Genomic DNA, 24,404 nt, shown 5'->3' with positions numbered 1-24,404 from the left:
TTAATTCACTATCGTTTATCGATTCCCAAATCATCAATCGCACGGGTCGGTTCGTCACGCTTCGCTGTACCAAGCCAAACTGGATGCAAATATAGCTCCAAAAGCTACGGACCGCATTCCGGCACGCCGGCCTTCAAATGAAGTTCTCACGTGGCCTTGTGCATTCGACGTGCAGTGCGCCCTAATTGGCGCTTTGCGAGACACTCCTCCAGACCGCAAGCAAAAACGCAAAAGAAAGTCCCGCTTTCGTGCGCACGGAATCGTACACGGACGGCGTCCTGAGGTGAGTGCTTGTAACAACGCGTGTCAGATGCACATCCTTATGCTTTCACCATGTTCCAGGCGAGGCACATCACAGAGCTGGCTGGCAGAGCCACCATTAATCAACCCTCCCACCTGGCACCGGACGGAGTGCGAGCACGCTGAATGTGGGCCACCGGAAAGAGTGTCGTATGTGCTCTCGAATGCGCCTTTTCGGATGTTTGCCGCGATTTTGCTTTCTACGACTGTTTACGAATGCGCGCACTGGCATGCGGCAAGGAAGACTCTCTCAGTGCTCGTACGACGTTACACTGACCGTGGGGTTTGTGCGGTACTTGGGAAACACTTGGGAAACTCTGCCATGGCGTTTTCCTTTTTCGCCTTATTTGTGTCACGCCGCACCGTTGCTTTTCCCACGGGGGCCGAGGTGGATCGTATAGTAGCGATGCTGTTACACACACTCTCTCCCTCTCTCTTTTGCGTGACCTGAGAGCGGGTCCCTGAGAGAGATAAGTTTCGTTTTGAGCCCCAATGAAACGCCCCAGCGGGTGGGAAAAGCTTTCGTTCTTACATTGGCGTGTGCTCGCTCCCTCGTAGTGAGGATTTTCCGTTCACGGGTGAGCTAGTATGCGGTTGCTTATCTCAAGTGCGGTGCGCTTCGTGACCGGTGTGCGAAGGCGGAAAAGTTCGTTATCTGATCGATGTTGTTAATTCGAAAGATATGATAAGATTCTACGTCACTCGGTAAAGCGGTAAGTGTAGCGACGCCATTGATTAGACAAGTTCGTTTGCTAACATCATGGAACATATTAATTTGAATGAAAATTTCATTAATTCAAAGCATCGCGATCCAACTGATCGCCTTCCCGTTTTGTGTTTCTAACGGAATAGGTTTTAGCCATGCACACGATTTCGACGTGCCCCAAAAACTGATTTTTTATTTAAACAATCGATTATGGTCAAGTCACAATTTCTAACGTCATTTCATCGTCATTCGTTTCCTCTGGTCTTTGATATTCTGCATCGTCTTTACTTGCTGTCTCTTCGAGGATTTTACACTCGGGTCGTCGCAATGCTGGGGTACATGTTCCGATTTTATGAGAACAGTTTCAATATCATACCGTCTGAGGGCAGAGCGTGAACTGTTTCGAGATTTGCTAGTGTCGAGCTTTGTTTCCAATGTCTTTATATATTTTTTATCATTCTCCAGACAAGATTGATAAAATGTGTGCCAATCTCTCAACATCTTAGCGCACTTTGTGCAAAGCATAATTGTGACGCCGCCGTAACTGAGATCAATCTGAAAATAACATCGGTCCAAATTTAACACCCGTATAAATGTGCTTGAAAGTTTAAGCAGCGAAGTTCTCGATTTACCACTGCCAGATATCGATGAATGAAGTCCTTTAGATTTAGCTTATGGCCGGGAACTAACTTTGATTAATGTTCTTGTCTTTGCCAGACAAAGACGGCAGAGTTTTATAATCATTTTGCGACCAGCTAAAACACAAAGTTCAGCAATAAACGTTCTTTCATTACCGTTTACGCTTTTTTTTGTTGTTACTGTTTCTGTTGTTTATTTTTCAACGGCCAATTTGAATGCATAAACTGACAGTTGTTGACTGTCAGAAAAATAGAAAAAAGAAAACTCTAGCGTCAGCTATCTCTTTCCCGACGCCTTGTGCCAACTACGACGCATTACTGTCAAAACCCATGGGTCAAACCAGAAAAGCATTTTTGAAATGAGCAACTTCCAAAAGAAAGTGAGTTTTGTTTCGTAATTTAATCCCGGTTTTAACCATTTCAGCGATTTCAGTGAGCGATTGTGGTTTGTGAACATTCTATCCGTGTTCTTCCTGTGAGTGAAACTGGCTCCGCGGCGCCTGTGAACCGCACGGAGCGAGCAAAGTTTACTGGATTCTGCCACAAGGTTCTCCTGTGGTGGCTAGGGCTTTACCACCAAACGAAACCCGTGCTGCCGGGAATGTCAGCATGTTTTGTTTTCCTTCGATTGTATACGTTTCGCCGTTCTCGTGTGATGCTTCTTTCGGTGGCAATGCGACTGTTCCGCCGCTATCCAACGCAGAACCGTATGCAAAGCACTGCATGTGGCACTGCGATGGCCACTGTCAACAAACATCTTCCGTCGCTCGACAATCTTTACTCGAAATATGTGCTAAAGGCACGCTACCATAGATCAGTAACGTGATGTGTTTCTCGTATCGCTAGGATGTAAGCGGAATGCCTTCATCATCGAGACCACGAGGAATGGCTGGCGCCGGATCGGGCGGATCTGGTCGTCCAGCTGTCACGACCCCAATGTCCGAACGTCAACAAATGGCTTTGTTGATGCAGATGACCTCAAATACTGGTCCAAACGATACGGGTAAGTGCGTCTGAGCTTGAATCCTTTTCCGAATCCGGAATAAATCATGATTTAAAGTACGGTTTTGATATTTTTGTCTTATTTTTAGAAATGAGTCCCGGGGGTGGAAATAATGCGGGCTCGGCACATTCTCGTTCAACCCGTGACCGAATCAACGAGCGCGGCGAAACGGCGCTGCATATATCGTCCAAGAAGGGCGATCAAGATGCGGTGAAAAAGTTGCTGGAACAAGGAGCGAACCCCAACGTAACGGACTTTGCAGGTGAGTTTCATTTACTATCCATTCCTACAAGGAAGTCAGAGATTATGTGCAATATTCAATGTGTCGTTTCTTAATTTTCCCCATTTTAGGCTGGACGCCACTGCACGAAGCCTGTAACCACGGCCACTATAATGTGGCGCTGGCATTGGTAAAAGCTGGTGCCAACATCAATGCTACCGGGTTGGAGAACGATACGCCGCTGCACGATGCGGCTATCACGGGGCAGCTGAAGTTGGTGAAAATGCTGGTCGAACGGGGAGCGGATCCATCCTTTAAGAACCAGAAAGGCAAAACGCCTTGCGACGTTGCTGCTGCGGCGGTCTATAACTACTTACTGCAAGCGAGAGGTAAGTCAATGCGTTATAGAATTTTTTTTACTGCATTATTCCCAATCTGTATCAGTGTTTGATAGCGAAGGTTCTGTATAAGGGCGATCCCAGTGATATCCATTTGTTGGGATTGTGTCTTTAACAAGGAACAATCCCGGCTGGCAATCCCATGTCTATGTTGGGTTTCTTTTAAATGATGTTCTCAAAGACAGAATAGTCTTTTTCAGGATAATTGAACGTCGCAACTACCGTTTTTTGCCGTGGGTTTTCGTTGTTTAGTTTTGTAAGTCACACTTACGAATACTAACAAAACACACTGGCCACAGCCATCGTGTCGGGTGTTTGCAATCCAAACGCGTGACCAGTTGATGATTATGATGATGAGCGCCATGGTGTGAAGAGCTCAGTCCAAATACTTACGAATGCTTATCTTAAGCTTCACAAGTGTCCAAGTGTTTTTACCTTTACCTACCTTTACCTTGTACTCTAGATAATATGGGTCTCATTAAGTTAGAGCTAGAAACTTGTTGTTTGTCAACCATTCCATCTAAAGGTAATGATATTCCATCCTGAACAACTTTAGGCCAACTTTCCTGTATGAATGTATGCTATATCTAAAAACCATAAAGTGATTGTTAATGTTAAATCTGAACAATCTTTTGTGACATGCTCTTTATTGAACAAATCTGTTCGGTGTGTTGGTAACTATTAAATATTTAATTCATATATTATTTTTCGTTAAAGTTCTATCATTGCTTTACAGAGTCACAATCTGCTATCGATTTTCAATGTAAAGATAATCTGAAATGTTCAAGCGTCAAAATGAAAGCACCACAAACTAAAGTCCTAAGCCAAACGGAGAACCGGTATAACGTTACACATCAGCGCGGCGGCCCGTACGTGATGCGCATAATGTTCATTACCGTGATGTGGTTTGCTCACATCACATTTGCGGCCCACCTGCCCGGCCATTACGGCATCATCATCCGTCATCGACGACGGCCAGCGGTGACTTTAATTCGCGTTCGAACCAAGCGCTGTGCACACTTTTGCAGGCCCTGGCGCCACGGCGGATGGCCGCCAAGGCGCTGCCACTTTAGATGGATGAGTCGCACTAGTTAGCAACCTGCGGATGGTGTGGTAGTGAGTGTGTAGTAACTAATCGCGCTGGTGGAAGGCCACCAAATGAACCCAGCTCAGCTCTGGTCACTCCTGTACCAGTGGTTTTTCGAGGTGGCCAGTAGAAGGTAATTAAGCTACCATCGGATAGCCTCCTAGTGGCTGTTCCCGGTTGACGTGAAGCTGTAACGACAGTCCTCTCTGTGTGTACCCTCGTGAGCCGCGTCGAACAAACGTGACGCATGATGACGCCCGTCCACGGTGTGTGTCTTCCGCTTGGTGTCCGCTTGGGGCAGATTAGTAGGGGTACCACCCCATTTGAAGACCGTGCCCTCCACAGAGACCACAGCACCGCGGGGTGATAATTAAATCTAATTGAAATGGTGCACGCACGCACACCCGACCGACCGACATGCCCATGTGCGTGTGTGTGCCCGGCCTGCTATTCGGTGCCTCTTCTGTGTGCTCGTCGTCGTCAATCTCCGGTGCCATGGTAACCGCAGCAGCCATGGCACAGGGTGTTGCTAGGGTACGCTTCCAAAGGTCCATTACTAAAGCCGGTGATGGTTGCTGAGGCCGACCGTTCCACCGGGAACCTCCTCGGATGAGTCATTTAAACGACTCAATGTAAAAGGTTATCGGAGAAGATTAATGCTTCGCGGTGTGTTTCTTTTGTTTCGTTGGTTCCGTTTCTACTACGCTAGTGATTTGATTGTGTTGCTGATTTGCTTTGCATGTTTCTCACTCTGCGCTCCGCTACGCCGTGATTGAAAAACCTTACTTTCTTATCGCGCTCTCTATGCTTTTTTTCCCGTTCCCGGAACGGCCCAATTAGTGTCGCGCATAAAATCGGGTGTCATGTGTCAAGCGGCGTCTCACGATTCGGTTGCCACTAATCGGCCATTTTTGCGATACACTTGTAGCAAACGTTGAGATCGTCTCGGGGCCGATTTAATGGCTGAAATTCGTGCTCTCGCGCCCCCGTCTTTTGCCAACGAAACGCTTCACCGACGCCGCGCTTCAGGGTCGCGTTTCACCCCTATCGCAAGTACACAGCCGGCGTCTCGCTCCCGCTCGCTGACGGCCACTTTTACATACCCGGTCTAGCGGGCTCCCTTTGGCTCACGCGCTTTTGCGCCCTCACGCGACGTGCCCCGCGATCTCTCGCATTGCATATTCCATTACACTCTCGGCGCAAGTAGCGCGGCCAAGACTCGCGTCTTTCGCGCTATGCGATAGAAATAAGCCACCGCGTGCGCCACCCCCCATCGTCTAGTGCCGTTCCGTCGTTGCCATAGCCACCACCGGGAAGGTTGATCACCTCGATCTCATGATCGGCGAAGATGATGTTGCTAGTGCTCGGATGAACGGCAACCAAGACGCGTTCATTTGCTTTTACGCCGACGTTGTTCATCTGTGCCTACTTAGTTTGCACTCGGAGATGCATGTAGTGTGTATGAATAATTCCACTACCCCACCGCGTGCCTCGTGCGGGATGCATTTTCAACATCTTCGTCGTCGTCGTCGTCGTCTCCGTTGCCTCTCCGTCGTCCTCAGTGGGGCGAGACTGCAAAAAAGTGATGATGATGCAAATGTTATTTGCATGCGGCCGCCAATTGTGGACCGTGAAGATGCATTCGATTACGTGCACGGCCGGACGGTAGCTCTAATTTACTGTACCCTGTTTTTATCACCCTATAAGTTCCATCCGGTCGATTAGTGGTGGAACACCCGTGCTTCAGCATCTTGTTCGCTTGTACACTCTCTAAAACACAATCTGGCTGGGTCCAGTCCATTTATCATACCCTGCCGGTCATTTCCGTTGGTCCACCCCAATCGAGGCCCATCATTTCCGGTCCCCCCGCTTTCTGCGTGTGTTGCCGCACCATTAGTCGAAGCTAAATTTGATTTCGAAATCCCATAACCCTTGGGGCCTCGACAGATGACTCGTCCCTATTTCGCATTCCAAAGCGGCCCCCCCCTCATAGCCTCCGGCCCAGTGTGGCCTCTAATGTTTCGGCTACGATCTCAGGCATTACTATCAGCAGCAGCGCGATGGGGTGTTAGCCCACAAACCGGAAGCGAAAGGGTGTCGTTTGCGTGGCCTCGATTGTGTGTGTGGCTGAATGTAACGGGATGCTGCGCTGGGTACCCCACCACTCAACGATCCTAGTGACTTATCGCATACCCGCCGCGCTGTGAGCTCGATTTTGATCGTTTCCCGGGTGTCGAAAAAAGCGGATCGGGTAACAACCAGCCAGCCAACCAGCCGACACACACACACACACACACACACGAGAAGTGGCCGCTCTTCACACATCGCGCTCATCATACATTTTTTCGGCGCCTCCCAAGGGGTGGTAAAATTGTTGGTCTCAAAAGTGCTAATCAAATGATTTAACAAAATGCCCAGCAATTGATCTTCTAAGCGGCGCTCTCTGTCTCTCTCTCTCTCTCGCTCTCCCAAGTGGGACGGCCGCGCACTCTGTCGCACGTTCACTCGCTGTGGTGAGAACGGTCGTGCTTGATGAATGGAATGTGAGCGGTGAACGGCGAGAGTAACGCAACGCGAAAGTAAAAGTACGCGACTCTCTCGCTCGCGGTGAGCGTATTTTCTCCCCGGTGAGGAGAGTGAACAGGAGAACGGAAGCAAGGCAGAACGAGAGAGAAAGAGCTACCCGATAGCTCGGTCTCTTTCGCTCGCTCTCCAACGAGAGAGAGAGCGCCACCAACGGCAGAGGAAACGGTTTCCTCTGTTTATTGTGTCCGCGCGCCGTTCTTCCGTTTATTCGTCCACTATATGCGGGAATGGCCATTTAAACTGCGCTCATCTCAGCATTCGACAGTCGACATTCGAGCAGTTCAAACCGTTGTCGAAGACGGCCGCCTCGTCTCGGGTAACAATATAGAGCCACGATTGCGTGTGTGTTCGGTGTGCGCGTCTCCCCAGTGTTCTCTCGTTTTCTCCTCGTTCGACCGATCGTATTACGCGCACCGGTTCCGCCAAGCGGTGTGTTCTGCTGCTGTCATATCCGTTTCACTTCCGGCAGAAACGTGAAAAAGAGAGACAAAAGAGAGCAGTGAGCAGCAGTGTGCCACCGGTACACTAGATCCACAGGCATGGTTTGTTGAAGAGTGTGTGGATGCGGAAAGGATTCTCCTGTGAGGCACGTTAGGCGACCGATCAATCACAGTGCCACCCACAGATTCGATGTTTATGCTGTTGCCGTGCGCCAGTGTCTACCGTTCCGTTTCTCACATCTTCTCATCGTAAGCTTCATCTTCACGAGCGAGCGGACGGACTGTTTGTAAAGTCTCGCTTTGAACAGGTGTGTGTGTGTGTGTGTTGTGTGCGTTGTTTTGTTTTTAGCACCACTTTGCTATTTCACTTTGGTCGGTCAGTTCTTTGCTCCGGTTCCCGGTGCTCTCTTTCGATTTTGTTTCCCGGTTTTCCAAACATTTTTAACAACCTTCATCATCAAGGCCTCCTTACGCGTGTGTTTAACGGTGTGCAATGATTCGTTCACTTAAAAACAATAAAAATAATCTAAACGCACACAGACGTCACGAGCGAATGAGCAAAAAAGGTGCGTGTGTGAGAATGCTCTCTTGCCTATTGTTTCTCCACTCGCCATTTCTTCCCCGCTTTCCTGCTCGATTAATGGTCATGGTCCATCGATTGTGCTGACTGAAGGATTGAGACATTCTCCGTGTGGCGCGTGTTGCTTCGATGATGCCGGTCGGCTCGCCGAGATGCCCTTGATTCGCAGGCTCCTAAGTTCGACATCACGATCATCCATATCCATTTTGCTGGCGAAAAAAACAACGCGGCTGGGGCGAGAGTTTGGAAACTTTCATTTGCGTTCACACGCTCCCATTTCGCGAAACCCTCTACCGGCCATTGAACAACCGATAGAGACCGTTGTTGTTGTTGTTGTCGGCAACGGCGACTTTGCTCACCGCTCAGTGCAGGATTCACGCGTCACTTAGTACTCGATGCTCGCTACTCTAGTGTTTCTCTCTCTCTCTCTCTCGGTCACTATTGTAGTGGAAATACTACTACTACGACTGCTCGCGGCAACAGCTGAAGCGTCCGGAGATGAGGCATTTCGGAGGCTCGCGATGTCGGCGGTGCGCTTCTCTCTCTCGCTCTCTGTGTGTGAAGGTGTGATAAACATAACACGCCACCAACACAGGCGGCCGCGAATGCTCGCTAGATCCGCCGCTAGGAACCACCGCTCGAGTGTTCATTGTTTGTTTAGCTTTCGACCCGAATCCATTTAGCTCCGTTGTTACGCTCTCGCACGGGCACGGTTCATCTAGCACCCCTAGTGATGCGAACGAGTGAAAATAGTGGTTCGTAAGTGCGCGCTGCTATCAGTGACGGATTGTTTCTTTAAACCGTAGGCCCTCTGAATTCCATACGGCGGATATTGAAGGTGTGCGCTAGGGCAAGAACTTGAAATCGCGGCCATTAAATTGGATGGAGCGACCGAGAGAGTGGTGCATACGAGCGCCGGGGAATAATTTCCTCCACGCTATCGTAGCACTCCTTGACACCTTTTTTCGTGATGTTCTCTACCCCGCTTTGAAGTGCTGTTGCCCATCGCAGTCGCCGTCGCCCGTCGTCGTGAGCGAATGAATTATTAACGCTTTTATGCGCGCGCCCATGGCACACGGCAGCAGCGATGCAACCCAACCGCCGCCGTTCATCCGCCAACAACAACCCCAAACGAACAGCAACAACGACAACAGAGAGGCGCGCACTGGCCCGAGAGGAGAGCGAGAGAGCGAATTTCGCACGCCGTGTGCCGTGCTTCTTGAATGTCCCCCCCGACCCAGGTGATGCGCCCGCCCCTTCCCGACCATCGGAGTGACCACTGGGTTGCCGCCGCCACCGCCGCGAGTACGGAAATGAAGTGTGCGTGCGCGTACACAGCTGCTGTCTCTCGCCGTCCCGTGCCGTGTGTGTTGTCCTCTTCGTGGCCCCGCAGGAGGGAAAAGACAAAGAAACCCACCGGTGGTCCAGGATGATGGAGGAACCTGAGTGGAGAGCGGCGCCTACATCGTCGTCGGTGGCGGTGGCGGCGGCGGCAAGATGAATGAAAGTCTACGGGGAGACACAACTCCAAAGAGAGGGAGAGAGAGCGAGCGCGTCCTTTGCGTGCGAGAGAGTCTCGTCGGCGTTCCGCCAAACTCCGATGTTCCGTTCCGGTGGCGAAGAGCGCAAATCGGCGTGTAGAACAATCGACGAGTTGTTCCCGCGTTCGCTGTGAGCGTGTGTGTGTGCACTGAAAGATAGTGTCAAGATACATTAATGATCCATCCGCACGGAGGGAGGTGTATCTGACGGAGATTGCTTGCTCCCGCTCTTGATTATAGAGGTCTTCTACAAATGGCGGATGTGTGCCACGACCTCCGAATCGATTATTGTTTCAATCCGCATCCGATCCGCGAGCCATCGGGGGACGAACTGTGGGAAGCCAGCTTTAAAACATGTTAATATGCAATACATTAACATTCCAAATGCCGAGCAAAAGTCCTCCACCCCGTGGATGGATCCTTCCCCAGTTCCTAGGAACATTACCCTTCCTTGAATTAATGACCCGAACAGTAGCGAATGTGTTTTCTCTCCCCCCCAACCCCGGAATTCGGCAAAGCAGATGCCAGAGTGTGTGCAGAAACTTCCTGTCCACATGTGGGGCTTCCGGTCGGCGGGGGCACCGTTTATCGTCTGATTAATCGAACAATGTCGGTTGACGTATGGCCCGAGCTTAACTGGCTTTCTGGCGGTGGTTCTACCGCAAAACACGCACTCTAACATACCGACTGCCACGGCCTGTGTGTGTGTGTGCTGTGCCTGGCTGCACATCCCGCAGCGGATGAGCTCCTGGGACGACTAATGATTGTTAATTTGGGTTTTATGGCGTACCAAATTATCCTCTAAAATATGTCTCGCTCTGTGTGCCTAGGTGCTTCGGCGGGAATTACTTGCGAACTGTGTCTTGTTTCGATCTAGAATTGGTTTCCGACAAAATCGTCGTGGCCACGGCGCAAGTATCTAACAGCTTTTTGAGGCGAATAAACGGTTGTAGCTTCTTGACTGAGATCCGTTCGACCGGATGCATCCGGCGATTGGCGAATACCCTGCGACCCACACGGTCAACCATGCAGCGCACGAGGCGGACACATAAGCGAAGGATAATTTAGCATCGGGGGAAACTGTCTCAGGGAGAGAGCACACACAGACAGGAAGTGGGTCTGTTTGCTGGTGCTTGTTTATTTGTTTGCGTTCCTTGCACCGACGGCGCGGCGCGCCGAATGTTTACAGTCCGTTCGATTTCGGTCCGGACCCGAACGAGACTTGTGTGCATTTTTAGAAACAAGTCTGGATGGCCTGGACACTGTAAGACTTTCTGAGCAGGGCATTTGAATCGCATTAATCGCGCTCAATACGCCGCTCTGCTGCGTCTGACCCGAAGCGATGCTAATTACCTACCTCGGTGCCCTTGAAGTCTGCCCACCGGCGGCAGCGTTACATTTCTCGTACGCCCTATCGCACCTTTTTGTGGCATCAATTAGCAACAACTCCGGTTCGATCACGTTCCGGGGATGGGAAGAAGCTGTGACCTAGGCCGGCTCAAGCCCGGGTGTGGCGCTGGATTGCTAAGAGCCTAATGATATACACTGCTGGCCGATAAAATAGATAATTGTGTAAAGTTGGTACAATTTGAACTCTGCTCAAACCACTACTTAACCAACGATCACCATACTGCTACTGCACTTTCTTACTGCACCAAGTACTGCAGTTAGATACACTAGTTTAGATCATTTTTTAGCTATGTTGGTTATATTTTACTTAAAAGTGACCGGTTTGTTACCGTCTTTTTTGACAGCAGTTTGATTTGAGCTGGTCAAAATAATAGGCAATTCATTGTGTACGCTGCGATTTCACCCGACTTCTTGAAAGGAATTGGTTGCTTTGATCTTGCTGCAATCAATTTTCAATTGTGAATCTAAAAAAAATCGTTGCTTCCAGGTAGAACATCCAGAACATGGGCAGAAGCACTCATAGCAATCTCTGAGGAAAGAAAACCTGTGAAAAATCTGCGTAACGAAGGCGCGACGTACGAAAGCATCGCCAAAGTACTAGGAAGATCAGTAAATTTTGTGAGAAATGTTTTGTTGTGGAATGAAAAACAAAGGAAACGCGAGGTAAACCAAGAAAAACAAGCCAACGACAGATCATCGCATATCATTTTTGGCCAATCCGTTTGGTTCGATCTAGCAAGCTTCGATCTAGCGAAGCAAAGTTCGAGCTAGCAAATAATTCCATCCCAGGTTTACAAACAAAATTATAAAACATGTAGGTGATTTGGGTTTGGTTTTAAAACAAGTAGGTGGAAGTATCATGATTTGGGGATATTTTTCATGATATAGATTCCCTTTTCAGAATAAAGAACACCTTGAATGCTCATGCTGCGTTACGCAGAAGAAAACATGCCACCGAGAGATGGGTATTTCAACCAGAAAAGGATCCCAAACATACGCCGAAGCTGATGAAATCGTTGTTTGATGGCAATAATGTGTGAACGGAAAAAGAACAAATAATGCAGCTTAAATACTTTTACCTATTTTAATGGCCAGCAGTGTATCTGGCTAACGTGTGCGGAGGCCTCCACCCGAGTGTCCTTTACTAATCGGGAGGCCACCGCTACCGTTTTCGTCCGATGCGATGAAGTGCGAAGTGCGCGGCGTTGTTTGTGAGGCTTCCAACCTGCTGTCCAGAGGCATCACTGGCAGTGACTCCTCCGCACGCGCGCGAGAAGATAATGACGGACGTGCGAAGGTTTTTTTTGCATAACCTTGCAGTGGATTGATAGACCGGCAGGATTGGCGATGCGATTTGCTCGGCCGTCCGTATAATGATGGGTTTGTCGATGGAGATGATGTAAGCGTCAAGTTGTACTTGAAGTGGTTGAGCTTCTGACGTGACATCTTTACTGACGGAACCCGACTCCCGATTCCCTTCGGTATGTTTATTCCTGATTCTAATTCGTTGGACATAACGTTACATCTGTCCAACAATCGAACCAAAACCGGGCCCATCTATGCGAGGGATTTTCGCGTGAAATCTCCACGACGAAATGGCCACCGTCTCGAACCGAACGTCCCGGTTGCCTGCAGCAACGTGTTACGGCGAAAGCGAACCTTCCGGGCGGGCGGGCGGGCCCAGGATGGTTGTTATTTTGTTTGGCCATTCCGCCGCCTCTCTCCTTATCCATCGGATCGAGAAATCTGCCTGCCCCGCGGTTTTCGCGTTTGATGAAGATCCATCTTTTTCCGTTCCGTTACCATGCAAAAACCCGGCCCACCTCCCCGCGACCCCCGGGGTCCAGGTTCGTGAAAATGAGATTGTGTCGATTTTTGTATCCATCGGCGGGGTCCGTAGGCGTGCCATGGCGACACGCGGGGCCTTGGAGCTTTTCAGAACAGAAATAGAAAACGATAAAAAGCTGATTGGATGGAATTATGTCCTCCCGGGTTGCGCGCCGGCCACGAGAGAGAGAGAGAGACCCGTAAGGTGCACACCGTAAGGGGAGCAGCAGCAGTGAGAGGTTATGTTTACTTGCCATCGGTCGGTCGGTCGGTCGAGTTGTGAAGTAAGTGAGATTGTTTGTGACTTTTGCTGCTGCATGAAGCACTCGCGAGGGGGTGCCGGTCGGGTGGTGGCCGTTTTACTTATGCACGTACCACCCACCAACGGGTGGGGCGGTTCGAAGAATCTTACTCTCCACTCCCGTGCAAGGGGTCGATCGATTTCAACCTTTCGCAGGCTCGATCGATCCTGCGCCGCGCGACGCGCGAGCTAAAGGTGTTTGTGTGCTGGCCAACGGCTGGCCCCTCCGCCGAACCTAGACCTCTGCGGACAATAAACTGTGGCCACCAACACTACCGATGACGCCGTGCCCCGAGGTAATGGAGCACAGGTCAGCCGAACCAAATAGTTGGCCAACTCTCAGTGGCACAGCAGCTTAGAACCCCGCCTGGATGGTGGTGTATTGGAAACGGATAATAAATAGGAACGGGCGGTCGGAGGTGGACATCAGAAAAAGTTGTCAGCTTTATACGTTTGCAGGTTTTATTTCCACAACTGCAGTCCACCGTGGTCTGGATAGTTCCTTGCTCGGGAGAATAGTGTGTGTGTGTGAAAGTGTCAAACGGCAGTTCCTTTAATCGTCCAGAGACATCCTGTTGTTCCTGTCTAACTGTGGCCCGCGAGGAAAGGTGTCCTGCCTTTGGTGTTTAGGGCACAATCTCACCAGTTCCTGTGTTCGGCGGTGATCGGCGGTGTGCCACGTGCAACAGTAACCTCGGAACCCGGTTTGGCACAATGCCAGCCGCGCGAAGTCAGAAGAGTACCCAGTGACACCGCCCAGAGCCGGAGTGCGAACACTAGCTTATCTCGGACCGCATCCGATCCGGTTCCAATCGGTCGACGAGTTGCGGACCAGCATGCAACGTCGGGTGGCGTCGGGTGGTGGTGGTGGTGGTGTACCCGGTGCAGCAACTGCTATTTTATCGCAGCCGGCCCATCATCCTCCACTGGCGCGGGACGTGACGACGTCCTCCGCAGCGACGGCGTCGACGACGCTGGTGCCGCAGAGCAAAGGTAAATGAAGGTTCGAGTGGTGTCGAGGAGGGACCCCAGGTGGAGGGCCAATTGGCCAGCTGCCTCAGCGGGTCCGCAGGTTTATCGTCTAATCAGTCCGGATTATTGCAACATCTGTAAACACACACGACAGCGACGGCGGGCGGTATCGGGTTGCAGTGTAGTTCCGGCCCACACAGCCCACCACCCCACGAGGCTCGAGGTCTCTGGAGTCTGCTGCTGATATCGGTTGGTGGTTGTCGATGAAATTTGTTGCCCGATAATTGACTCGACACGCGAACGGTTCCCATTTTCGTGCTCTCTGGCGTGTGCTGAGAGAGGTCTGATGAGGTCCCAGCGAGGGAAACAAGAACATTAAAACATTCCTTTTGTCCTGTGGAGGGACTATCGGATGGGCCCTTGGAGTGGCCAGTAAAATTATTGCGTCGAGTAACTAAATTTTTTCACAAATTTGTTCTGAGACTAGGTACTGAGACCTTAACGTGTGTGACCAAAAGCAGAACTAAAGTCGCGACTAATGTACTGGAACTGCAACATATGCGAGTAGCTGCTTGAATTTGGCGCACTGTTTTATTTTTCACACAAAGTGCGATAAACTGGCCAGTTGCAAAAAAAAACAAAACAAAAACCTGTCGGTTTCACTGTTTACTCACGTGCGGGAAATAAATTAGCACGCGGCGGCGACGGCAGCAGCAGCAGCAGGATTATGTAGGCCTCTTTTTACCGCTTCTTTGGCCACCGCGCCCAGCAGCGTGTCCAGCCACAAATGTCGCTTATGGTGTGAGGCCAACAGTGGCCCCGCCGCGCTCTCGTGTGAAGGTTACCCTTTGCTGGCCTTCAGGCCTTCCCTTCTCTCTGTGCTCCCGGAATGGGCGACTCCTATATTTACATGTGGATTGCGCTGTGTGCCGTACGTGTAGGAGGCAAGCAGTCTCCTAATCGGAGGCGGTGGCGCAAAATGCGTCTCCCGTGAGTTATTTCTTCTGCCCGCCGCCGCCGCTTAACGAGTGGAAAATCGAAAACCGGAGAACGGGGAATGACTTTACCCCTCCCGTCGGCCGGGAGGGATGCATATTTGTTTAATCGAGGCACCGGCCACTGGTCATCCCCCCCCCCCCCCTGGCCTTCGTGGTGAGAAGCAACGAGAGCGTACGCGAGTGTCGACGGGAACGGTGTGCGCGGACAGGCGCCGAAACGTCAACGGGAACGGCGCCAATGCCAAGCGCGCCTTCGTCGTCGTAGCTAACATGGGCCGATAAGTCGTGAAGCTGCTGGGGTTGAGTTGAAGTTATAGCAAAATGGAACTCGAAATATACGTTTTCTTTGAACAATGCATTTATTGTACCAAAATTGGCATGGGTTGCTATGGAGCTAAGAAACCTAGGTTAAAAGTGAGATCCTTCGAAATGTCCTCATAAGATGTAGAACCCAATAGAACTCTAGAATAATTAAATTAATGTATGACCAATTGCTATTCGGAGCCCACATTGACGGGGATCGCGTGTTCCGTGCAAGTTAGCTCATGTTACAAAATGAAGTCTCGATAGCCTCAGTACTTGTGCACCGGCCTGCTATATGCAAAGCGCGATAAAGGCGGATTGTCGCGGCGCGGGTCCGGCGGCGACGAGCACGTTTGCTCGCTGCTGCTGCTGCGTTGATGGTGTGTTGGAATCGCAGTGACCCGTGCTGTTTCGTGTTGTATTCGCGCACAGTGCTCCGTGGCGTTTTTAGCGCCGCAAGCTGGAGGATTTCTCGTTCGCGGGTTTGTTATTTCTCCGATTTATTAGCAATGTGTGTCACAAAACAAATGGTGCTCTATCGTGTGTTGTTACCTCAATGTTGTGTGCTGTTGTGTGAGTTTTAATCTTTGCCACTTTGCAGCCACTTGAAAAACCCATTCTCAAATGGGACCATTTGGTTCCGAATTTTCTTGTGACACACTGTGTGACAGAAGACAACCGTAACAAAAGGAACGGTGTGACCACCGTATTTCGTCCGCTGGAGATCTCGGGCCACCGATGTGTCACCCTCGGATGTCCAACATGATCGGGAAAGATGAAAGAGAGTGCAGCAGCCCCCGAGAGAGAGCGACGAAGAGAGAGACAAGGAACTGCAGTGGGGCGGCACCCGGCCACAGCCACAAGCCCCGCTGCCCCACACAGGGTTGGGGTTGGGTTGTGCCAATTTATTCTGGTCTCGATTTCATTTAATTCCATTTTATTGTCGCGCGCGCCACAAGAAGCATATGAAGTAGAGCAGCAGCAGCAGCCGCGAGACAGGCGCACATCGGCCCTCTCTCTCCCTCTCTCTCTCTCGTTCGCTCTCTTTTTCTTCGCCCGGCTCTCTCTGGCTGCACCGTCTCGGAGTAAGGTGCAGGCGACAAAGGCGATCGACAAGGCGCGTCTCGAGTGCACAATCGAATGCATTTCTCGCGGTGCGCGGCCAACACGAGAACGCGGGACACGGCACGGCATTAAGCACCAGCAGCGTCCCCAAAGGGCCAATCGGCACTTGCTGCTGCTGCTGGAAATTGACAAACCCCACGACGACGAGCCGAAACTCTTTGCGTACTTTTGCGCACCGAAATTTCGTATCGTGTGGTCCTGTTTCAAATTTTGTTTATTTCGGGACCTCGTCGGTAACTCGACGCTGCTGCTGCGCCGCGTCCGGCTGCGGTTCTTTCCGTCCCCCGTCGTCGGATGGGTCCGCATCGAACCGAGTCTCGAGTCTCGGGTATTTGTTTTATTAGCAGTTGCCGCGCGCTTTACCGATGGGCGAAGCAAAGGCCCCCCGACATGTTGACACATCCGTTCCGGCATTGCCATTCGGTCCGCCGCGTCAATCCGCCGGAATTGATGATGGAATGTGAGCCCGGAGGTGTTTTCTTTTTGTTTGTTGCTGCTCTGGCACTGGCACTCTGGGGCATCATGTCCCGATAAAACGCGCTGCACACCCTCGGCAATTACGCGGATCTCGGTCGGTCGTGTTCTGTCGTCACATTAGCGCAGATCGTCCCGGCTGCCGCTGAAGCGGACCGTTACACGCGATTTCGTTCCTAATTCTTCCGGTTGTCAGTTTCCCTATCTTTCTCTCTCTAGCTCTCCGTGTCATAAATTTGTCACATTTGTGGACCGTGAGAGATGCTAGCGAGTTTGATTCACTGGCCACCCCGAGTAGCAGCAGCAAGAGTTCCGCGATTCCGCGACCCCGAGAAAGTTCGCCCGAACTCTCTCGAGTCGAGATAAAAATGCTTTCGAAGTTTTTATCTACCTCGGCATAAATCGTTTCGGCCGACGTCGTGTTGGTTGTGAAGGTCGGCCCCGGAGTGGCCAATTGAACGTGCACGAGACGCGCGAAGCGTTCGAGCAAAAATTGTGTCGCACGAAGGAAGTGCAGATGAACTCGGCGAGCTCGCGAAGAAGCTGTGGTCCGGTTCCTTGTCTTGGGAGTTCGGGGAACATACTCGGGCACACGGGGGAACAGGGCGGCCGACCGAGCGAATATGAGGCTGTCATAATAATGAAGTGATTTATTACGAATCGGCCACCGAGAAACGTGCCTTTTTTCACCGACCGACCGACCGGGCAGCGGCAGCAGCATGTTGAATACCCCGTGCTCTGCCACACCAGGCCAGGCCAGGCCAGCAGCACCCCGAGGAGGAAGAATATGTCAAGAGCAATCCTGCTGCTGCTGCGGTTGCAGTGTAAAGACCGCCGCGTACTGAAACTCCGCGGCTTCACGGTGGAAGCTTAAAAGTTGTTTAATATGGCCACCGGTTTTATTGGTAAAGTTTGCGTATGGTTGTTGTTTTCGTTTTGTTGGCATCGCCTGGCGTGGCCTGGCCACGTGGGGCCAACCTCCTGCACGTGGTAGCGCGCGCACGTTTTGGGATAATAAATTTCTATCGCCCGCGGCGTTCCTTTCGGTGACACTTTGCGACATGCCCATGCCAAGTGGGTTCTGGCTGGCGAATTATAAACTCTCGACTAGAAGACGTCACGCCACGTTCGAAAGCAAAATTAATTAAATGCCCCTCGCGCGGTTGGCGTACGGTGCAGGACCCGCAAACTTATCAACACAAACTGTGTGAGGCGCGTGTGCGGTGAGGACACATCATGATGTGTCCCCGCACATCATCGTTCGTTCGTTCGGGCGCGGTCGTCAGCCCCACGACGATTATTATGGATGGCCATTTGTTTATTCTCAGCCCCGTCTACTCCGGCCGCGGACGCCAAGGGCGAAACTATAAAGACGCAGCACCACCACAGAGAACTTGTTGACACGACGACGGTGGGTGCGGTCGTCGTGTTCGGGGCCCAAACTCCCCACGTCGGTCGCGATGCTGAGAGGCGGCAAATCTTGGTCTACCGCAAGTCCAATTTTCTTCCTGAGTTTGCATCGGCAAATATTGCCCTGATGCTTGCTGATGATGGTCACGAACCCACCGAAAACCCGGAGCGCACCAGCATCCAGCATCTGTGTCCTTCGGGAAGTCCGATAGAGTCCGAGTGGTTTTATCGTTAAAAGAAATATAAAGTTCACATTGCCACGCTTTTAATTGTTGCCTTTTGCGTGGCAAAGCGGCAAATCAAACAAACAATCGACTGCGTCCGGTGCTGCTCCACGACGAGTTCCGCTTATCGATACGCTGTTCTCGCTGAAACACTTTTTTATCTTCGAAAAATTCCGAGAACCCATTCCGTGTTCCGACCCTGGTGGTTGCTGCGCTCATCATCCGTCGACAGTTTGTGGAACCATCCACGGAACACGGTCTGGCCTCCGTGGTGCGCCCTTTGAACGCGGAGCGCAGTGCGCGAAGCCTAACTAATTTGTGCAAAACTGTGCTATAAAATACCCTACGCCTAACCGCGGACTTCTAACTAATCCATTTGCCGATCCAATCGTGAACAGGCCGAACCGCACTCGGATCAGTCGAATCACACCTCTTGCTGTGGGGTGTCGTAAAATCTTTCAGTTCCGCTGGCCGCTGGCTTTCATGGCGAGGTGTGCAACACACACGATTCGGTCCGGCACGGGAACACACTGCAACTGCCGCCGCCCCGAGAGTGCCAGCGAGAACGTAAATGCATCTGCGAATGCGGCGGCCCGGACCCCGGATTCGTTGCGCAGAGGATGTTGTAAAAGTCAGTCCCGGGGCGTCGTGTGCTTCAAGGCAAAAGGAAACGATTATTCCCCCCGCAAGACCCGCCCCGCCCCGACACGAACCAAATTGACTCGAGTAGCCGCCGGATCGCCAAGCCAAGGACCCCGGTTTTAGTGTTGTTCTTTTGTTTGCCATCACTACATACTTCACCCGGCCAAGATGCCTCGCGAGCCTCGTGAGCCGGAAGGACCCGAAGGAATGCTTTTTATGGGACATTTTATGGCCGCCGACGATATGTGGTGCATAATGTGTCCGTTGGTCGCAACGGCGGGACGGTGATGGATTCGGTCTTTCGGGTTCGGGTTGGTGAAATGAAATAACTTTTGCCCGTTTCCGTCGTCGGTGGTCGGTCTGTCTCGCGGTCGGTCCGGTTCGGCCGATTATTTTACAGCGAAACAAAATATTAACTACTTTTTTGTGAATGTTGGTGCAAATCCAAAAGAGGTGCAGCCAAAAGAGCAACAAACAGCACTTGAGCTGGGTTCTCTAATACACTTTCCTAGAAGCACTAAACACCATCCGCGTGCCACGGCCCGGTCCGCAAAGCGTATCGAATGCGGGCAGATGGAAGCGTTCCTTTTTGCCACCATTTTCGGCTTCTCGGTTTGTCGGGAAAAGTCGTAAAAGTTGTGCCATTGCCACGTCCACCTCGGGGGTGCATCTTGCGCCGCGCTCGTCGCTCGCTTTGCCACCATCTGGAAACCCTTCCGAACGTCGATACCTCTCGCACTTTTCTGGTTGCATTACACAAGCGCACCCGTGGTCGGTTGGGACAAAAAAAAGCTGAAATGCCAACGAAACACGCCATGTGCTGTGCGACGCGCTGCCTTGAACCATCGGCAAAAAGTGTGTCCTTTAAGCGAATGTCCTCGACGCCGTGTGCGGCGGGTTGGTTAACTCGTAAACAGCCGGAATTCGTCGAAACAGATCCCACACACAGCGCGCCTGTTCCGGTGGTCTTCGGATGTCCTTTTGGAGCTGTTTGGAGCACATTTTAAGCCTTGCCGGGGCCAAACGGGATAATAATATCCTATCTTTGCTTCCATAACTATATTGTCGCACCAGCACCCCGGCACGGTGGGGTCATTCCGTGTTATAAATCGCAGATAAATGCCTTCCAGAGAGCAACGAGTGAGGGTCGCGCCCGTAAATCGGCGCGTTTTATGCGTGCTCCGGGTTGGGACGAGACCGGGGTGCCCCGTCCGCTGTCGGTGCTCCAATGAAGTGCCCACAGTGTGCGATGGTGCGTTGCGCTTTTCTTCGCCCTTCCCCAGCGCCAGTTCTCTTGCCGCGCGGTCTCGCGGTTGGCGATTTCCATCGGCGAATTTATTGTGTACATTTACTCCGAAGAACCGCCACGACGGCGGCGGCGGCGACGGCAGCGGCGGCGACGGCGATGGCGGCGGCGGCGAGTGAGTGCTAAAGCTAAAATTAAACAAATATTGTCTTTGGAATCGTTTCACTCGAATTCCGCCGTACCGTGCCGTGCGCGTATAGTCCGCGAGTCGGCTCTCCGTTGTTTGCTTGGCCTCATTACCATCGCGATTGCTGCCGCAGCTGCGTCGTTAATCGGCGATCGCGTATTGGATAACACCGAACTCACCGAATCCCGTCGTACTAATGCTTTGCCAATTCTGGTCCCGTCCACAGATAATGGTAGCAACCGTCACGGACAGCATCTGAAAAAATCATCACCCGATACGGGCGCCGTTTCCGGTGTTGGTCCGGGTAAGAAGTCACTGGCAGCGAGCGCTACCGGCGGTGCAGCCAGCTCGGGAGGTACGGGTGGCACCGCGGGCAACAATCAGGACAGTGACGCCGACGACGCTCCCTCCAACACGGTCAGCGGTGCCAGTGGCGGCGTGATGGGTGGTTCCGGAACGGTTACGACCGGCACTAAGGATAAGGATGAGGACGACATTTACGAGTTTAAGTCCACACCGCGGGACTCGAGTTCGTCGTCGAGCGATGAGAAGGAAACGAGCAATAATAATGGTGCACCGAGTGGCGGCGGCGGAAGCAACAATGCCGGCGGAGGAACCGCCAGCACTGGCCTGGGCACTGGTAGCAGCAGCAGCAGCAGCAGTAAAAAAGGATTGGATAAATCGATCGAGGACAAATCGATAGGCGATGATTCGCAGCAACCGCCCCAAGCGCAGCAACCGGATCACCCATCATCGTCGTCGCAGCAGCAGACACCAACGGCGCAACAAGGTGCTGGTCAGCAGCAGCAACAGCCACACGATGAGCCTTCGTCACAGCATTCGCAGCCGTCACAGCAGCACGATCATGACGAAAAGCCAGTCATGCAGCCGGAGCAGCCAGCGGCGGGAACCCTGACTTCCGGTGGTGCCGGAACTGGCGCTTCCGATGGAACCGACAGTACCGGCGTTCCGGCAACCAGTAGTGGTGCAACCGCCGCTACCGGTAGTTCCACCGGTGGCACCGGTTCCTCATCCTCCGGTAGTGTGCCCAAGCGCCCATACTCCGAGCTGACCGAAAGCAGTGAAGAGCCGGCGAACGAGGATGAAACGAAGCGCAAAAAGCGCAAGGATGGAGATCCCCTCGGTAAGGACACGGCGGCGTCGGGAAAATCGGGCACCAGTGCCGGTAGCCGCGGAACGATACCGCGGCAAGATAAGGGCACCAAATCGGCGGGTGTTCCGTCGAAAACGCTCGGTCTCTCGGCCAAGACCACCGGGCTCGATCGGAAGAGTCCGTGCGCCAGTCCGAAGCCTTCCGCTACGGCCAGTGCCGGTGGTGGTGGCACTGGCGGCCCCTCGGTCGGTGGTACGGTCGGGGGCAATGCGGCTCAATCCTCTTCGGGCGGCTCGGCCGGATCCTCGTCCGGCAGTGGCAAGGGTTCGTCCGGTACGAGTAGCAGTAACGACAGTGACGGTGAAGCCGCCACTTCCTCCGCGGCCGGAAACTTGGAGGAGTTGGCCACGGGTAAAGCGGTCGATACTGGGTTCGGTGGTGGTGGTGGCGCTGCCGGCGGCGGAGGTGGCCCAAAGGTGCCACCGTTGAAGATAGTTATCCCGCAGCAGAGCGCCGGTGGTGATGCCGACGCGGGAGGCAGCACACGCAATGGGAAGAACGCATCGGCCAGGAATCATGCCGCGTTACCGTACGTGGTGGCCTCGTCGAACAGGTTAGTCTTCCCGCGGTCCTCCTTCTCGCCGATCGGATTAAATTTACGCATTCTTTTCCGCAGCAACGACTCGACCGGTGATAAGGAGAGTACCTCCTCACGCAGCGCCAGCCCGTCGGACTCGAAGAGTTCCGACGAGAAGAACCCGAACCAATCGAAGGACGAACGGACACAGCAGCGTGTCCTGCGGAGTTCGCATCGTGGCGGCAACGGTGGTGGTGGTGGCGGCGGTACCAGTTCATCGAAGGATGGTCATACCGGGGCGGATCGGTCAAACAACTCGTCCCCGCAGATGCAGCAGAGCAGTGGGTCGCCTTCTCCACTCTCCAACAGTGGTTGTGAATCGGCCGCCACCGGTGGTGGTGGTGCAGGCGCCGGAGGGAATGGGTCAGCAACAGGATCGTCAGCTGGCGGAAGTTCCGCAACCGTAGGAGGTTCTGCGAATGCCGCTAGTCCAAGTAGCGCCAGTGGAGGCAATGCCACCGTCGGCGGCACTACGGGAGGTAGTGAGTCGGAAGGTAGCGGTGCTGGAACGACGACCGGTCCGAATCCGAAAAGCCCTTCCGGTGTAAACAATTCGACCGGAACGACCCCAGGAGGACGGACGGAGAATGGCTCAACGAATAACGCCATCACCGGTGCTGGTGCTGGTGGTTCCGATGCCAGCGGAACGACCGGTGGAAGTGCAGGAAACGGCAGCAGTATTGGTGGCACCTCTTCACCGGTTAACGCCGGAAGTGGCACAAACGGAAGCGTAGCTTCCGGTTCCATGTCCACTGCATCCGCAGTGGACGGCACGAACGGTGGTGGAGCCCCCGGATCGTCTCAGCCTCAAAGTGGCTCCACGGTACCTTCCGTGGCCACCAACTCATCGTCCTCGTCTTCTTCCTCCTCCTCATCGGCCTCCGAAACGTCGGTTCATCCGCGTAAGCGTAAGATCAAAACGAGCAAAGATCAGGCGTCCTCCGCGGTGACCGTAGCGAGTGGCTCGACGACCACTGGAACGGCACCACCCTCTGCCACGCCCGGACCGTCCGCTTCGTCCTCCGCTACGACGGCCGCTTCCGCATCCGCCGCACCCGCAGCCAGCGGGATCGCGTCGGAAGACAAGAAAGAGATTCGCGATGAAACCACCGACGTCCATCCGCACGATCAGCCGATCACGAACTGCTACCAGATGTACCTTAACATACGCAAGCAGATCGAACGCCGCCAGAAGAGCCTCTTTCCGGTGCAACCGAAGCCACCGCAGGGCTTTAAGGACTATCTGATGAATCGCTGCACGTACGCACTGGCCGGCAAAACTCCGTCGGAACCGAACATCCAGGTTCCGGCGACGTTGCCCGTTTCGCTGAAGGACCTTTTCCACGCGCAGGAAAAAGAGCGCCACAAGCTCAAGATGCAGCACATCGTGGAGAAGGAAAAGCTGGTGCTGGCGGTCGAGCAGGAGATTTTGCGTGTCCACGGGCGGGCAGCACGAGCCCTGGCCAATCAATCGTTGCCCTTCTCGGTGTGTACCATCCTGAAGGACGAGGAAGTGTACAACATCATTACGCCCGAGCAGGAAGAGAAGGATCGGAACGCTCGCAGCCGGTACAACGGGCGGCTGTTTTTGAGCTGGCTTCAGGACGTGGACGACAAGTGGGAGAAGATTAAGGAATCGATGCTGCTGCGGCATCACAACGAGGCGGAAAGCTTACACGCGGTACAGAAGATGGACTGGGAGTGGAAGATGAAGGAGCACTCGCTCTGCGAGTTCAAGGCGAAGCCGATCATCGACGACGACGACGTGCCGATGGTGAACGTGAACGACGATTTCGATCTGCTGCCGGCGTAAAATGCGCCCGGCTGGTGGGAGCGCTCACCCTTTGAATACGCCTTTCGCTTATCTGTCCCGCAAATGGGGACCGCAAACCCGCAAACAGGGACACACCTTGGTGTTAGACTGGAACAGGAACAAGATTGGGGCGATCTTTTCTAACGATACTAAATAGAGTAAGAGTTACAAATTGGTGAATTGGTTCATTTTGAAAGAAACTAAAGCCACCCTCGGGAGGGT

General features: G+C 52.7%; 1 protein-coding gene across 1 annotated transcript; it reads left to right on the top strand.

Annotated features, from left to right (window-relative positions):
• The first annotated feature begins 1,983 nt into the window (after window positions 1–1,983).
• Window positions 1,984–24,347, top strand: LOC128267692 (ankyrin repeat domain-containing protein 11). Its single transcript, XM_053004581.1, has 6 exons — window positions 1,984–2,024; window positions 2,491–2,647; window positions 2,736–2,909; window positions 2,999–3,256; window positions 20,845–22,345; window positions 22,409–24,347. Exons 1-6 carry the CDS (start codon window positions 2,004–2,006, stop codon window positions 24,180–24,182), a joined length of 3,885 nt encoding a protein of 1,294 aa, XP_052860541.1. The 5' UTR covers window positions 1,984–2,003; the 3' UTR covers window positions 24,183–24,347.
• Window positions 24,348–24,404: the final 57 nt, after the last annotated feature.

Source organism: Anopheles cruzii, chromosome 2 (genome assembly GCF_943734635.1).
Source record: "Anopheles cruzii chromosome 2, idAnoCruzAS_RS32_06, whole genome shotgun sequence".
Classification (NCBI taxonomy): domain Eukaryota; kingdom Metazoa; phylum Arthropoda; class Insecta; order Diptera; family Culicidae; genus Anopheles; species Anopheles cruzii.
This window is presented reverse-complemented; position numbering and strand designations above follow the sequence as displayed.

Excerpts from the sequence above, each read along its gene's own strand:
- LOC128267692 (XM_053004581.1), top strand. The coding sequence starts at position 2,004 with ATGAGCAACTTCCAAAAGAAA. Across the intron at positions 3,257-20,844 it reads CTACTTACTGCAAGCGAGAG|ATAATGGTAGCAACCGTCAC; the intron begins GTAAGTCAATGC and ends TCCCGTCCACAG. Across the intron at positions 22,346-22,408 it reads GTGGTGGCCTCGTCGAACAG|CAACGACTCGACCGGTGATA; the intron begins GTTAGTCTTCCC and ends TCTTTTCCGCAG.